The sequence below is a fragment of the Sardina pilchardus genome, chromosome 1 (genome assembly GCF_963854185.1).
Source record: "Sardina pilchardus chromosome 1, fSarPil1.1, whole genome shotgun sequence".
In the NCBI taxonomy this organism is placed as follows: Eukaryota; Metazoa; Chordata; class Actinopteri; order Clupeiformes; family Clupeidae; genus Sardina; species Sardina pilchardus.
In genome coordinates this window covers 25,728,380-25,742,635 of record NC_084994.1, presented here as the reverse complement: position 1 = coordinate 25,742,635, position 14,256 = coordinate 25,728,380, and the positions used below count along the sequence as shown (strand labels likewise).

Genomic DNA, 14,256 nt, shown 5'->3' with positions numbered 1-14,256 from the left:
TCTTAAATGATACCCAGGTACATAAACTCAGCAGACAAGAATAAGAACCTGACTCCAGCCCAGTGTTCAGCTCTGGCTTATCTGATGCTCATGTCGGCTACAGACATGGAGGAGTTTGATCTGAAGAAATACCTGAGATCAGAGGAAGGGCTCCACAGAATGCTTCCTGTAGTGATGGTCTCAAGGAGAGTTTGGTGGGTAAAGCCTTGTTAACATTAATGATAATGTAGGCGCTGAACCAACTGGCTGAAATGTTCATTTCTCAGCACCAGGTGTTGATTAGTGTGTATGAATATGAATGATTATATGTGGTATTATAATTGTAATAATATACCAGTAAGATAGGTGGACAAGCAGAACCAACCTCAACAGGCTAAATCGGCATCTACACTAAAAAGGGACACCTGCATTACAGTAGCTGTCTTCATGTATGTTTTTTTTAACAGGCTGAATCAGTGTCATCTCACTAAAGCAAGTGGTGAACTGTTAGCATCAGTGCTACAAAGGACACCTTCCCATCTGAGAGAGCTGGACATGAGTAACAATGACCTGCAGGATGAAGGAGTAGAGCTGCTCTGTGTGGGACTAAGAGATCCACAGTGCAAGTTGGAGATACTGAGGTCAGCTATGAGCCATATACACTGTAATAGACGTAATAGTAATTCAGTTTATTTGAAACAGACGGGGGGGAGGGGGGGGGGAAGCAGGAAAGAGGCACAGCTGATGTTGTGTTTATGTACAAATATGTTCTGCTTTGTATAAGTGAAGTTTATAAGAATAAAGATTGGTAAATATCTAGTGTTAGTAAAAGGGTTTAGGTAACACCTTCTGTGAAGATCATAGTTATTTAGAATTATGTATGCACAATATAATGTGATCGTAAATCATTAGAATAATTTGTATGATCATTTCCCAACAAGCATGAGCACTATATCAGTGTTCATAATTAAAAATGATTCTAAGCTATGACTTCATTCTGTGAAATCACTAATGGCCTGTACAGACAACACATGATTATTGTGTAGTTTGTACAGGCCATAAGGAATGTTTCGGTGTTATTATTCAATAAAAGGTTTTAGAATAATCAAAACTTCAAAACTCTTACCGACTAGCCAAGAAATATGCACATACTGTATTATGCACCTAATGTACCAATTGGAATTTAGTAAAACATTTATTTTGTACGGCTAAAACACCTCAGCCAACATGTCACAATTATGCCAAGTGGTTTTCTCAATGCAGTCAGTGAGCTCCCTCTTCTGTTGGACAGAAGGAGGGAAAAACGTACCCGTCCCCCCAAACCTGCAGTATTTGTAGCTGCCTCCAACACATGTGAGGGGGGACTTCCTGACTGATTGGCAGTTTTATTACCTTTTTCTTTACAAAGCTTTCTACGGACCCCGGGAAGGGTCAAGTTGGTGAATATTTTTTTTGCTTTCCCTCGCAATACTTTTTGCGTTTCCTTCGCAATAACTTGTATGTGTTCCTGTCAACTTGGGCTCCGTACATCAGCCTACCATACAGGTTTACATGGACTGCAGTTCATCTCATGGATAATCTGGACATTATTAAGTTTTACTTTAACCTGGGGCTCACATACAGCAATATACTGGCGGATTTGTCTGTGAGACATAATTTGGTTATAAGCATGAAAACTCTGACACGTCTGTTAAAGAAAAACGGCTTGTTTCGGCGCAGCATGAGAATTGACAGCGCATTAACCTGACATAGCCTAGGCTTGCCTACTGTACGGAGCCCAATGTTCCTTCACAACAGCAGCAGGTTAATGACTTGCACAGTGGTTTGGATCCGAGGATTTATTTCGTGATCTTTATAATATAGCCTACATTCACATCGCTCAGGTCCCTGTAACATGCCTCTCTCTCCCACTCCAATCTCACACACACACCCTCGCTCCCTCTCTACCCCTCCCACTCCGCAAACGGAACATGCGGCTTAAAGGGCATACACCTAGGCTACAAGTTATTGCGAGGGAACGCAAAAGTTATTGTGAGGGAACGCAATTGTATTGCAAGGTAACGCAAAAAGTATTGTGAGGGAACGCAAAATGTATTGCGAGGGAACGCAAAAAGTATTGCGAGGGAACGCAAAAGTATGGCGAGGGAACACAAATAGAATTGCGAGGGAACGCAAAAGTGCACAAAATATTCACCCATCTGACCCTTCCCGGGCTCCGTAGCTTTCAGACTGTCAGGTGATCTGACCGTGCTATGACCCCAACAGAATACTTTATTGTCTGCAACAGTTACACTTGTTTTCTGTGTATTGTTCCCTTACAATATTTCTGAGTAAGGTATGTTTTTCTGATTTCTGTCTGGTGCTAAGCTTGTCGAACAGTCTACCCACAAGTGTTCAAGCATGATTTAATTTCTTATATTCAAACATAATTATACTTTATGAATAGGCACATGTAGTGATGATGTTAATACAAAATTTGATCAGTGTTCCATTCTGTTGAAAAGAGTCTGAGTCATAAGCATGGTTGATGCTAGGTGGAGAATATCATACGTTCTCCTTTTTTACTTTGCTTAGTTTTCATTTCTGTTGTGTCCTCACTGTATGGCTTATGAGATACAAAAAGTCTCATTCCATTACAGTTCATCATCTGTTTCTGTGAACAGGTCAAAGGTGATAGATATATCCTGAGTATTTTTGTAGCTTGTGTTAACACCTTAGATACAAGAACAGCAGCTGATCAAGCACACTTTGCTGCTCCTCGGCAGCATAAACTGGACGTGTCAGCATGGGGTGTGTCTGGAAGGACAGATCGTGCCTTTGGATTATTAAGCTACACACACAGTTTATGAACTTGTTCCCTTTGTTCACTGATCCATGTGCATGGTTCTGTTTTGTAATCTGTATCATGGCGGTCATTGAACAGGGTTTGGCTCCTCATTGGTGTTATGTACTTTGATGGGCATTCTCTATTTTTTCTAACATAACAATTGTGCTTTACAGACTTGTTGGCTGTGGACTGACTAAGAAATCAGGTGATATTTTGGCCTTTGCCCTGCAGTCAGTAAACTCCCACTTGAGAGAGCTGGACCTGAGTAAGAATACTCTGGGGGATTGTGGAGGAAAGCTGGGCTCTGGAACGCTGAATCCGCACTGTACGATGGAGACACTCAGGTTGGTATTACTGGGTGAAAACCATCATCCATCTTGTAAGCTTGTTACCTGATTTCTTTCTCTACTCTGTTTTACAGGCGTTACAAGTTCCCGACATCTTTAAACTACTTGTGTGTTACACACTTTCCTCCTTGTTTGGTGTTGTCAACAGTACCAAGTGAACTAAATCACACTGTATTGCCTTTACAGACTTGCTGGTTGTAAACTGTCAGAGAAACCCTGTGAGGTTGTAGCCTCTGCTGTGCAGCACATGGTGTCTCTAACAGAACTGGACCTGAGTGACAATCACATGAACATCACTGGAATTCAGCGTCTGAATGCCGGGATATGTAGCCCCAACTGTAAACTGCAGAAATTAAGGTTGGTATTTGACTTTCTTTTCATTTTGTCTATGAGATGAATACAACATTATTCGTTCCCAAAATGTATGTTCTTCAAAGTCCAAAGTGACTTACATACAAGGGACTACACTGTCCTCGGAGCAACTTGGGGTTAAGTGCCTTGCTCAAGGGCCCAATGATGTAAGCCGTGAATTGAACTAACAACTTTCAGGCTACTCAATATGCTAGCCAAGCTCCTTAACCACTACACTACCACCACCCAACAGCATAGGACCGGGTTTCCATGTAACTCAAGAACCGTTGTGCCCAAGATGAAGACATTATTGTGGAATGATGGTCTCAAGCAGCACCATAAACCTAGCCCATAAACACTCATTTGTGGTGTAGTGCCTCCCAGTCAAAAATGTAAATGCAAAAATGTATTGCTTAAATCATCAATGTCTTGTGATGCCACACAAAAGATGACATCACCACAACAACCTCTGGACACGCCCTGTTTTGGGAAAACCTGCCCATGGGGGGCACTACAATTCAAGCTCATCTATCTCAGGAACATCTGAAGCAATGATTTTGAACTCTAGCGTACACTTGGCCACATTTTCTCACATTTCCTGATGTTTAATTTGGCTCACTCTACACAATAGGCAATCAATTTAGTAGAAATATTGTGATAATATTCTGTAATTATGGAATATCTGAATAGTTCAAATGGAAAAGGCTCTTAATGCCACATCCGTAAAAAAAAAAAAAGATGACGATGGTGATTGAATGCCCTACACACATAATATGTGTTAATCGAATATTTTTGCTTCAAAACCCGCTAAATATCACTCTATTCCTGATCTGAATTAAAGATTTGTAGGCAAAAACCTACAGGAGCCGGTTAAAAAATGCTCATTTAAAGAAGTGGTCTGCCGGATTTAGAGGGGTTTGCATTCTGAACTCTTTATCTTATTCTTCTGGAGTTATGAGTTACCTGCCTCCACAGCCCCATTTAGAGGCCGACGGAGGGAGAGACTGCTGTGTGGCACATTTAGTTTGTATTTAGATAGATAGATAGATAGATAGATACTTTATTGATCCCCAAGGGGAAATTCAAGGTCCCAGCAGCTTAAGACACCACACACAACATACAATACAATGTAAACAGGAAAATACAAAGCAAATCAACAAATCAACATGACTAAAGGAGCAGTAAAATACTACAGATAAGATGTGCATGAATGTACTGAGGATTGGTACTGTGATCCAGTATGAGGTGTGTGTCAAGTTGGTAGTGCAAGTCCAATAGTGCAAGATTCAATTCTAGAGACCAGCAATAAATATGTACAGTACAAAATGTAAGCATAGTAAGTCCAACAGTGCAAGATTAAATTCTAGTGACCAGCAATAAATATGTACAGTACAAAATGTAAGCATAGTAATGATAATAACAGTACTAGTATAAATATATGGACAATTAAAATAAACCTAACATAGTAATATAAGAGTTAAATCAGCAGTGCAAGGATAGTTAGATATGGGTGCAGACATTAGTCATTGGTCAAAAATATGGACAAAAAGAGGGTAGACATGTACTGTAAGCCATGCCATGTAAGTGTATAAGAGGGTGGAGGTGCAGATTTAAAGTACTATGCATAGAAGTCCAACTCTCCTTTTCCCTTCAGTGAAGCATTGTAGAGTTGTATGGCCCTGGGTACAAATGACTTCCTCAGTCTGTCTGTTGTGCATGTCATGGAGCGTAGTCTCCAGCTGATCAAGCTCTTCTGCTGTATGATAGTGCTGTAGAGTGGATGACAGTCATTGTCCAGAATACTGTGTAGCTTGTTCAGGGTCCTTTTGTCCGATACTGAAGTGATGCACTCCAGATCAGCTCCCACAACAGAGCCAGCCTTCCTTACCAGCCTGTCTAGTCGCCCAGCATCCCTCTTCCTAGAGCCTATAGCTGTCTGTGGCAGGCTCTCTTCCTGCATGTCCACAGCAGCAGAAGCATCAGCTGGACAGAATGCCAAAGCCTCAGAGTCGTGTCATAATGGGGTTTGTCCAGACAGAGGACAGAGTGTCCCCTTGGATTATTAATCCACACACAGTTTATGAACCTGTTCCTTTGTTTACAATCAATGGGCATGGTTCCCAACATGTTCCCTGTTACTGAGTTCTGTTTTGTAATCTGTAACATGGCGGCCATTGAACAGGGTTTGGCTCCCCATTGGTGTTATGTACTTTGATGGGCATTCCCCTACTTATTCTAACATATTGATTGTGCTTTACAGACTTGTTGGCTGTGGACTCACTGAGAAGTCTGGTGATATTTTGGCCTTTGCCCTGCAGTCAGTAAACTCCCACCTGAGAGAGCTGGACTTGAGTAAGAATACTCTGGGGGATTGTGGAGGAAAGCTGAGCTCTGGAACGCTGAATCCACACTGTAAGATAAAAACACTCAGGTTGGTATTACTACAATCTTTTGAGATGGAACATTAATCTGGGGAGTCTGCACTTTATTTCTACAGCACAAGAGGCATGATCAATGGGCATAGTTCAAATGACTAGTTTGTGATTGGACCCAGACGATGTGGACAGGAAGCAGGAAAGATAGATGTACATGTTTTCAGCCTGAGCTGCAGGACGAAATCCAAATCACCAGCAGATCTGGCAGGTTTACCCAGCCGAGTTACTGTAACACCACCAGGAGAGTTAAATCACACTGTATTGCCTTTACAGACTTGCTGGTTGTAAACTGTCAGAGAAACCCTGTGAGGTTGTAGCCTTTGCTGTGAAGCACATGGTCTCCCTGACAGAGCTGGACCTGAGTGGCAATCACATGAACATCACTGGAATTCAGCTTCTGAATGCAGGGATATGCAGCCCTAGCTGTGAACTGCAGACATTAAGGTTGGTGTTTGACTCTCTTCCCATTTTGTGATTTTTTGTTCATCTCCTCTCCTCTTATCCCCTTATACAGTAGTGTTGCTTTAGACCTGATTCCTACTATATATGGGGCAGTTATATTATTTTCCTCTCTCACTCTTACTAAATTGAAAACATGACGCATTAACTTTTTACACATTTTTGCCTCTCTTGCAGACTTGCTGACTGTAAGCTAACAGAGAAGTCCTGTGAGATTGTGATCTTGGCTCTGCAGTCTGCAAACTCCCCCTTAAGGGAGCTGGACCTGAGTCAGAATGACCTGAAGGTGTCCGAAGAAAAGCTGCTCTCTTCTCTACAGAGTCCAAAGTGCAAACTGGAGACACTGAGGTTGAATAAATATACATTTATTTACCAGTAGAAAGAGTCTTCAGCGATGTATTGCATTTTTATGTTTTATTCTGACCTTTTTCTTAATCATCATGTCAATTGTACTTTAAGAGAACATTTTGGATGAAATAAGTTTACGGTCAAGATTGTTATTTTACTAAAAGCTTATTATTGTATAGCAAAACATAAGAGTTTATGAACCTGTTCCCTTTATTTCCTAATCCATGTTCATGGTTCCCAACATGTCCCCTGTTTCTGAGTTCGGTTTTGTAATCTGTAACATGGCGGTCATTGAACAGGGTTTGGCTCCTCATTGGTGTTATGTACTTTGATGGGTATCCCCCTACTTCTTCTAACATATTGATTGTGCTTTACAGACTTGTTGGCTGTGGACTCACTGAGAAGTCTGGAGGTATTTTGGCCTTTGCCCTGCAGTCAGTAAACTCCCACCTGAGAGATTTGGACTTGAGTAAGAATACTCTGGGGGATTGTGGAGGAAAGCTGAGCTCTGGAACGCTGAATCCCCACTGTAAGATGGAAACACTCAGGTTGGTGTGATTGAGTGAAAACCATCACCCCTCTTGTAAGAGCTTGGGTTACCTAATCTCTATCTCGACTCATGTTGTTGCCAATAATAAGAAGCATGTTGTCTACACTATTTTTCTCTTTTGCAGGCTTGCTAGTTGTAAACTGACAGACGAATCCTGTGAGGTTGTAGCATCTGCTGTGCAGCACGTGGTCTCTCTGACAGAACTGGACCTGAGTGGCATTCACATGAACATCACTGCAGTTCAGCTTCTGAGTGCTGGGATAAGTCACTCCAACTGTAAACTGCAGATATTAAGGTTGGGTTTTGACTTTCTTTTGGTTTTAATATTGTCCCTGAAGTGTGTCATTCAGATATGGGCTGTTTATTTGCTACACTGTGAAGGCATTGTAGATACGGTAAGGGGTTAGTGTGTAGAAGACCAGACTAAGGGTGTGCTCACACTGGACACGGTTCTCTCCCGTTCTTAGTCCGCACTCGAACTGCATATTATCAAACTGTACCCAGACATGGTTGAGCAGCTGTGCTGTAGAATCTTTGCATAGGCTTACAGGCGCATAGGCGATCACAAACTGGACTGTGGGTCAAACATACTCGAGGATGGTACGGATGGCATAGTGTGAGTGTGAGTACACCTTAAGCCAGATAAAGTTTTCTCTCCCAGTTTCCTGGTATGGGCTGAGTTTAGATGCCACACAGGTACAGTAAGGGTAAGGGGCTAGTGTGTTGAGGACTCATTCTCCTGGTATGAGATGGTTATTTGATACACAGCTAAATACTCTGATGCTTTGGTAAGGGGGCTCCTGTGTTCAAAGCCAGACACATTCATGTCCAGAATGCAGGGCACCTCGTCTTACACAATTTAGATGTTTTCCTACATGTTTTCTCTGTTATGTTCCTGGTGTGCTGAGTGAAACTACACAATGTAGAAAGGAACTAGAATAGTGTTCATATTCATAAATATGTCAGAGGTACATGTATATTTTGATAGCTGCGTTCTTGATAGCTTGAGTTCAAAGTGTAGACCAGGAAAAAAGAGTTCATTGCTGATGATGGTCAGAATCAAGTTTTATTTTTTGTGTTTGCACTGTTCTGTTAAGACTGTAAGCCGACATGACTTTGATTAATATTTCCATACCATCATTAATATGGTCATCACCAAAAATCATGACATATTGTGGTATAGTTGTAAGTCTGTATTGCCCATCCCTAATCCTAACATTATTAATTGAAATGGACTTTAACAACATTGTGATTATACACATGGTTAAATTAAATGACATCATTCCTATCTGCCTTTTGCACTCTGTCTTTGTCACTCTGTGCAGACTTGCTGGTTGTAAACTGCCAGAGGAATCCTGTGAGGTTGTAGCCTCTGCTGTGCAGCACATGGTCTCTCTGACAGAACTGGACCTGAGTGGCAATCACTTAAACATCGCTGGAGTTCATCTTTCAAGTGCATTGAAGGGTGACATCAACTGTAAGCTACAGATATTGAGGTTTGTGTTTGACTTTCCTTTTTTTCTCCCTAGGCTTTTAAACAGTGTCTTTAAAGGACTTATTGGTCTAATAACAGTCTACTTACCAGTACATATGGGTGAGAAGTGTGTTGAGTGGTAATGCAATTTCATCAGTTTCATTATTTGTTTAGAGTTAGATGACTAATGGGGTCTATGATGTACTCTGAACCATCTGCGCCTGCTAAGTCACTGACAACAAGGCTTTGTGTGGCTTGCTCTTATAACACAACTTTATCGTGTAGCCATTTCAAACATTCAAGTTGGTGAAGACTTTTGTCTACTAGTGATGGTAGAATTTACTTCTGCTACAACATGAATAGATTTATTTTATTCTAAAACTCTTAAAATAAGAACATTTCACATGCTGCTGACGATCACAGAGTGGAGCACTATGTTCTGTTATTCTGATTTTTCTCTCCCTCTCTCTCTCTCTCTCTCTCTCTCTCTCTCTCTTTCTCTCTCCTTTAAAGACATGCCCGTGGAGAACTGAGAAAATGTAAGTGTTGATCTACTGTTGAGTGTTGTACTGTTATGCTAATGATGTTGAAGTGTTCTTTATTGAGCAGCTATGTCACTGTGGCGTAGGCCACCACTGCATGTGAAAGGCTTTTAGAGCATGTGTGGGGGTCTGTGGTGTCCTGCAGAAACACACTGAATCATAGTGACAGAGAGAGAACAGAGAGATTGACATGTTGGCATGTTACAGTAGCCAGACATCAGAGAGATGGCAGACAAAGAAAGAAGGAGAACTAGTACGGCATGACACATGAGAGGCCCCTGAGAACAGAGACAGATTAACATGTGGAGAGTCTCAAGTTAGAGTGGAAGAAAAGAATAGAATGAGAAGATAGAGAAGAGAGCAATGTTTTTTGTTGGATTATTAATGGATTATTATTTCAATGGGAAAATTGAGCGTCAGCGTCAGTTCTGGCAGGCAAGTAGTCAAGACGCTGCTAACCGCTGTGGGCGTCAGCACATCAGCTGGTCAACTCCCCTCGCTTCTAAATGGCTACATCCAAACAGGGCGCCTTATTTAAAGCTGCTTAGTTGTTCCTAACGCTTGCTGCTCGCTTTATGCAACCCACCTCCTCCCCTGCTCCACCCTGTCGTGTATAACATGGCATAGGTTTATGTCATAGTTGCCGCTCTGTTCATATGGGGGAATAGTTTAGCTCGCTCAGTCTGCAACTGTGTGAGTGCCCCCTAATACTGCTGCTGTCCCCAGACTCTCTGCTCTTTCTTGGTGCTCATGAAAGGTCTGGGTACTCCTCTGAACAGAGCCATACCGCCAAATTGAATGTGTAGTATATTAATCTAAATTGCCTTAGATATTTATTGTCTGTGTTGTTCTTGACTTATGGACCTGACATACCTGAGAAATATCATTATGAATGCCTTTATTTTTTAATTTTGATTCCAGCTCCTGTACTATTCAAACTCATGTAGTATATGTTTTAAATTCAAAGTAACAGCAGACTTGTTAGGTAGTGTATAAGTTCTAATGGTGGAGAGCAGTTTAAGCCATGGTCCTACTATAGGGAGAGAGAGAACAGAGACGAGTTAGACAGATTGACATGTTTGCGTGTTACAGTAGCCAGACATCAGAGAGATGGCAGAGACAGGAGGAAGGAGAGCTTGTACAGCATGACACATGAGAGGCCCCTGGCAGCCTATAGGCTTGTAGCAGCAGAACTAAGGGATGACCTCAGGGTCCTGGAGTCATGCAGGTCATGGAGTGATGGCAGATCACAGTGTGTGTGTGTGTGTGTTTGTGTGTATGTGTGCGTGTGCCCTGTTTGTGTGTGCATGTGTGTGCCCCCATGTGTGTGTGTGTGTGTGTGTGTGTGTGTGTGTGTGTGTGTGTGTGCGCCTGTCTGTGTGTGTATGCCCTTGTCTGTGTGTGTATGCCTGTGTGTGTGTGTGTGTGTGGTGGAATTCCAAATTGCGGACAAGAAAATGCTCTTCAAAAGATTTATTTTGAACTATATACAAAAAAGGGAAAACAAGAAAAAGACTAATTGGCATGATTCAGTCCTTTAAGCGCTGCTGTGGCGTCTCTGGCTTCAATTTGCGCAGCCTCTCACACTGGCACTTCAGCATAGCGCACCCAACACCCTTCTCACAGGTTCAGGTCGCTTTTATGCGCGAATTGACGGGTCTGATCGGGACTCCCGTGTGACGCCCTGATTGGCAATCAGCTGGACCTGATTTCACACACAGACACACACACAACGTGAAAAAGGCGCAACAGTGTGTGTGTGTGTGTGTGTGTGTGTGTGCGTGTGCTTGTGTGTGCGTGCCCCCGTGTTTGTGTGTTTGTGCCCCTGTGTGTGTGTGTGTGTGTGTGTGTGTGTGTGTGTGTGTGTGTGTGTGTGTGTGTGTGTGTGTGTGTGTGTGTGTGTGTGTGTGTGTGGGGCAGTGGATGCAGCACACCAGGTAGTGATAGAGCAGGTTAGGATGGACTTAATGATGGCAGTGTAAAAGTGCACCATAATGTGCTTTGGCAGGTTGAACATCCTCTGCTGAGCCTTCTTTGTTCTGGAGCTCATGTTCAGCTCCCATGTCAGGTCCTGGGTGATTCTGGTGCCCAGGAAGCAGAAGGACTCCACTGTGCTAACTGGGGAGCCAGACAGGGTGATGGGGGCAGGTGAGGCTGGGCTCTTCCTGAAGTCCACAAGGGAGAAGAGTAGAGGGGAGAGAACACAGCCTTGTGGGGAACCACTGCTGATGGTTAGCGGGTTGGAGGTGGGCTTTCCCAGCTTCTCCTGCTGCTTCCTGTCAGACAGGAAGTCTGTGATCCATCTGCAGGTGGAGTCAGGCACACTCAGCTGGGAGAGCTTGTCCTGTAGCAGGGCCTGGATGATGCTGTTGAATACAGAGGTGAAGTCTGTCAGTCTGTCTGTGTCTGGTGGCCAATATGAAAATACATTTCTTCATTGTTTGCCAATCTCTACCTGTTGACCACTACAAGGTAGCGATGTCCAGTTAGACTCTTTGGTGCTGGACTATCATGGCTAATAAACTATCCTGTGGGTTTCCTGCTCCTCTGTGCTACCTGCAGAGCTTCATGCCAGTGAATGCAAAGTCCTGTCATCATCAAGTCTTCTCCCAGTTCATACAGCTGGTAGTGAACAACTGAAGAGCCTGACTCTGAATACTGTTTGCCTATTGCTCCAACAATTTAGTCCTGCCCCATGTTGTCATACCCACATAACTGATAAAGTTTCTGATGTCTGGTAACATTTGACCTGATCTCACAGTCATGAGAATCACATATGTCAATAGGTGCTTTAATGACTTTGTCTGTGTGAGTGTGTGTGGGTTTTCCTGTGTATTTGTGTCTGTTGGGTGAGAGTATTTGTGATTGTGAGAGTGTGCAGCGTGTGTGTGCATGCTGCGTACGTGCATGGCTGTGTTTTTCTGTGCATTTGCGTGTGTGTGTGCGCGTGTGTGTTTTCCTGTTTGTGTATCAGTGTGTTTGTTTTAAGTTTGAAGATGTACTGTTGCATATACTTTGCAGTACAATGAAATTCTAATGCCACAGTTGCAGTAGTACAAGGACAAAAGGGGTAAATAAACACAGGATGGCAATAAATAAGAGGAGTAGGAACAGGAGAGACAACGCTATATGGGACAATACAAGACTGTACAGTACCACACATAGCCATATTATACATACATGCACACATCATACAGCCATATACTGTACCCACACACACACACACACACACACACACACACACACACTAAAATATGTAAGACAACTCTACTGTACATACATAAGACCGCAAGCAAGACTGTGTGTGTGTGTGTGTGTGTGTGTGTGTGTGTGTGTGTGTGTGTGTGTGTGTGTGTGTGTGTGTGTGTGTGTGTGTGTGTGTGTGTGTGTGTGGCTCTAGTGTTTGCGTGTGTGTGTGTGTGTGTGTGTGTGTGTGTGTGTTTGTGTGTGTGTGTCAGTGTGGGCTCTAGTGTTTGTGTGTGTGTGTGTGTGTGTGTTTGTGTGTGTGTGTTCCTTATTAAGTAGATCCCCCCCCCACCTACACACACACACACACACACACACTGGCATGCACACTCACTGTGTTTGCTGCTTACTCTGTTTCTATTTCTATGTGTGTGTGTGTGTGTGTGTGTGTGTGTGTGCGTGTGCATGCTCTGGTAGCACCAGAGGGAAGAAGAGAGAATAGGGAGTGAGCTGGGTGGCTGGCATCCTTGATGATGGACTCAGCCCTCCTCTGACAGCGTGTAGAGGCTGCTCAGACCCAGGTCTCTTGATGGCACAACAGTGTTAAAGGCAGAGCTGTAGTCAATGAAAGCATCCTGACAGGTGTTTGTCTTGTACAGGAGAACTAGGACAGTATGCAAGGTGATGGAGATGGCTTCATCCACAGATCTGTTGTGCTTGTATGCAAACTGAAGTTGGTCCAGGAAAGCAGGGAGGTGTAGTGATGTAGGCTACAACCAGTCTCTCCAGGCACTTCATCACCACAGAGGTTAGGGCCATGGGTCGGAGTCTTGGGCACTGACACAATCATCGTCTTTTTGAAACGCAAAGGCACAGTGCATCAGGACAGGGACAAGTTGAAGATGTCAGTGTAGACATGAGACAGCTGAGTGGCGCAGGTCTTAATGACACAAGGCAGGATGCCATCAGCTTTGTGAATTTTAAGCCGTTTTAAACGTTTTGCTGACCTCAGCCTCAGACACCAGTAAGATGTCTCCTCCTACTGGAAGCACACCTTCATCCACTGGGTTAAAGTCACGAGACTCAAACCAAGCATATAATTTATTTAGCTCATCTGGAATAGAGGCGGGGCTGTCCGTAAGAGCTGGTGTCGCTTTGTAGTCTGTGATCGCATGCAGTCCTTTCCATAGACAACGGGAGTCACAGTCGCTGAGCTCCAACTCATTCATTACTGTTTTCTAGTTATTGCCCTTCTTAGCGTGTACCTTGAGTTCTTATACCTGACCAGGTCGTTGTACATAACATGGTCCTCTCCCTCAGGCTCAGGCAAACAGCATTGTTTACCCAGGGCTTCTGGTTGGGAAAGGATCGGATGGTATGGGAAGGCACACACAAATCCATGCAGGACCTGATGTAGTCCGTCACCAAATCGGCGTACTCGTCCAGCTCCGCCGAGGAGTCTTTGAACACAGACCAGTCAGTTGTGACAAAGCAGTCCTGAAGATCAGACTCGTGTTCTGCAGAGCAGCACTGAACTTCACTCACTGCTGGTTGCTCACACTTTAGCTTCAGTGTGTAGGCCGGCAGCAGGAGCACCGACAAATGGTCCGATTTACCAAAGTGTGTGTGTGATACAGACCTGTATGAGTCTTTCAGTGGGGTGTAGCAGTGGTCAAGGGTCAGATCTTTTCTATATTTATGCATCAACACTTGTTTATGAAAAACAGACACCACCTCCTTTTGTTTTGCCTGTAGTCT

The 14,256-nt window shown here is 43.4% G+C and overlaps 1 protein-coding gene across 5 annotated transcripts in view; it reads left to right on the top strand.

Moving 5' to 3' along the window:
* LOC134086902 (NACHT, LRR and PYD domains-containing protein 12-like) overlaps window positions 1-14,256 on the top strand; it is a 103,761-nt gene that overhangs the window by 84,639 nt on the left and 4,866 nt on the right. For 4 of the 5 annotated variants that reach the window (XM_062540112.1, XM_062540119.1, XM_062540127.1 and 1 more), the window contains 11 exons: window positions 18-194; window positions 447-620; window positions 2,980-3,150; window positions 3,340-3,510; window positions 5,765-5,935; window positions 6,213-6,383; window positions 6,576-6,746; window positions 7,124-7,294; window positions 7,421-7,591; window positions 8,622-8,792; window positions 9,284-9,309. In XM_062540112.1, coding sequence (XP_062396096.1) covers window positions 18-194; window positions 447-620; window positions 2,980-3,150; window positions 3,340-3,510; window positions 5,765-5,935; window positions 6,213-6,383; window positions 6,576-6,746; window positions 7,124-7,294; window positions 7,421-7,591; window positions 8,622-8,792; window positions 9,284-9,309 — 1,745 coding nt within the window. The remainder of the gene's footprint in view (window positions 1-17; window positions 195-446; window positions 621-2,979; window positions 3,151-3,339; window positions 3,511-5,764; window positions 5,936-6,212; window positions 6,384-6,575; window positions 6,747-7,123; window positions 7,295-7,420; window positions 7,592-8,621; window positions 8,793-9,283; window positions 9,310-14,256) is intronic. The other variant, XM_062540096.1, reaches the window with a different exon arrangement.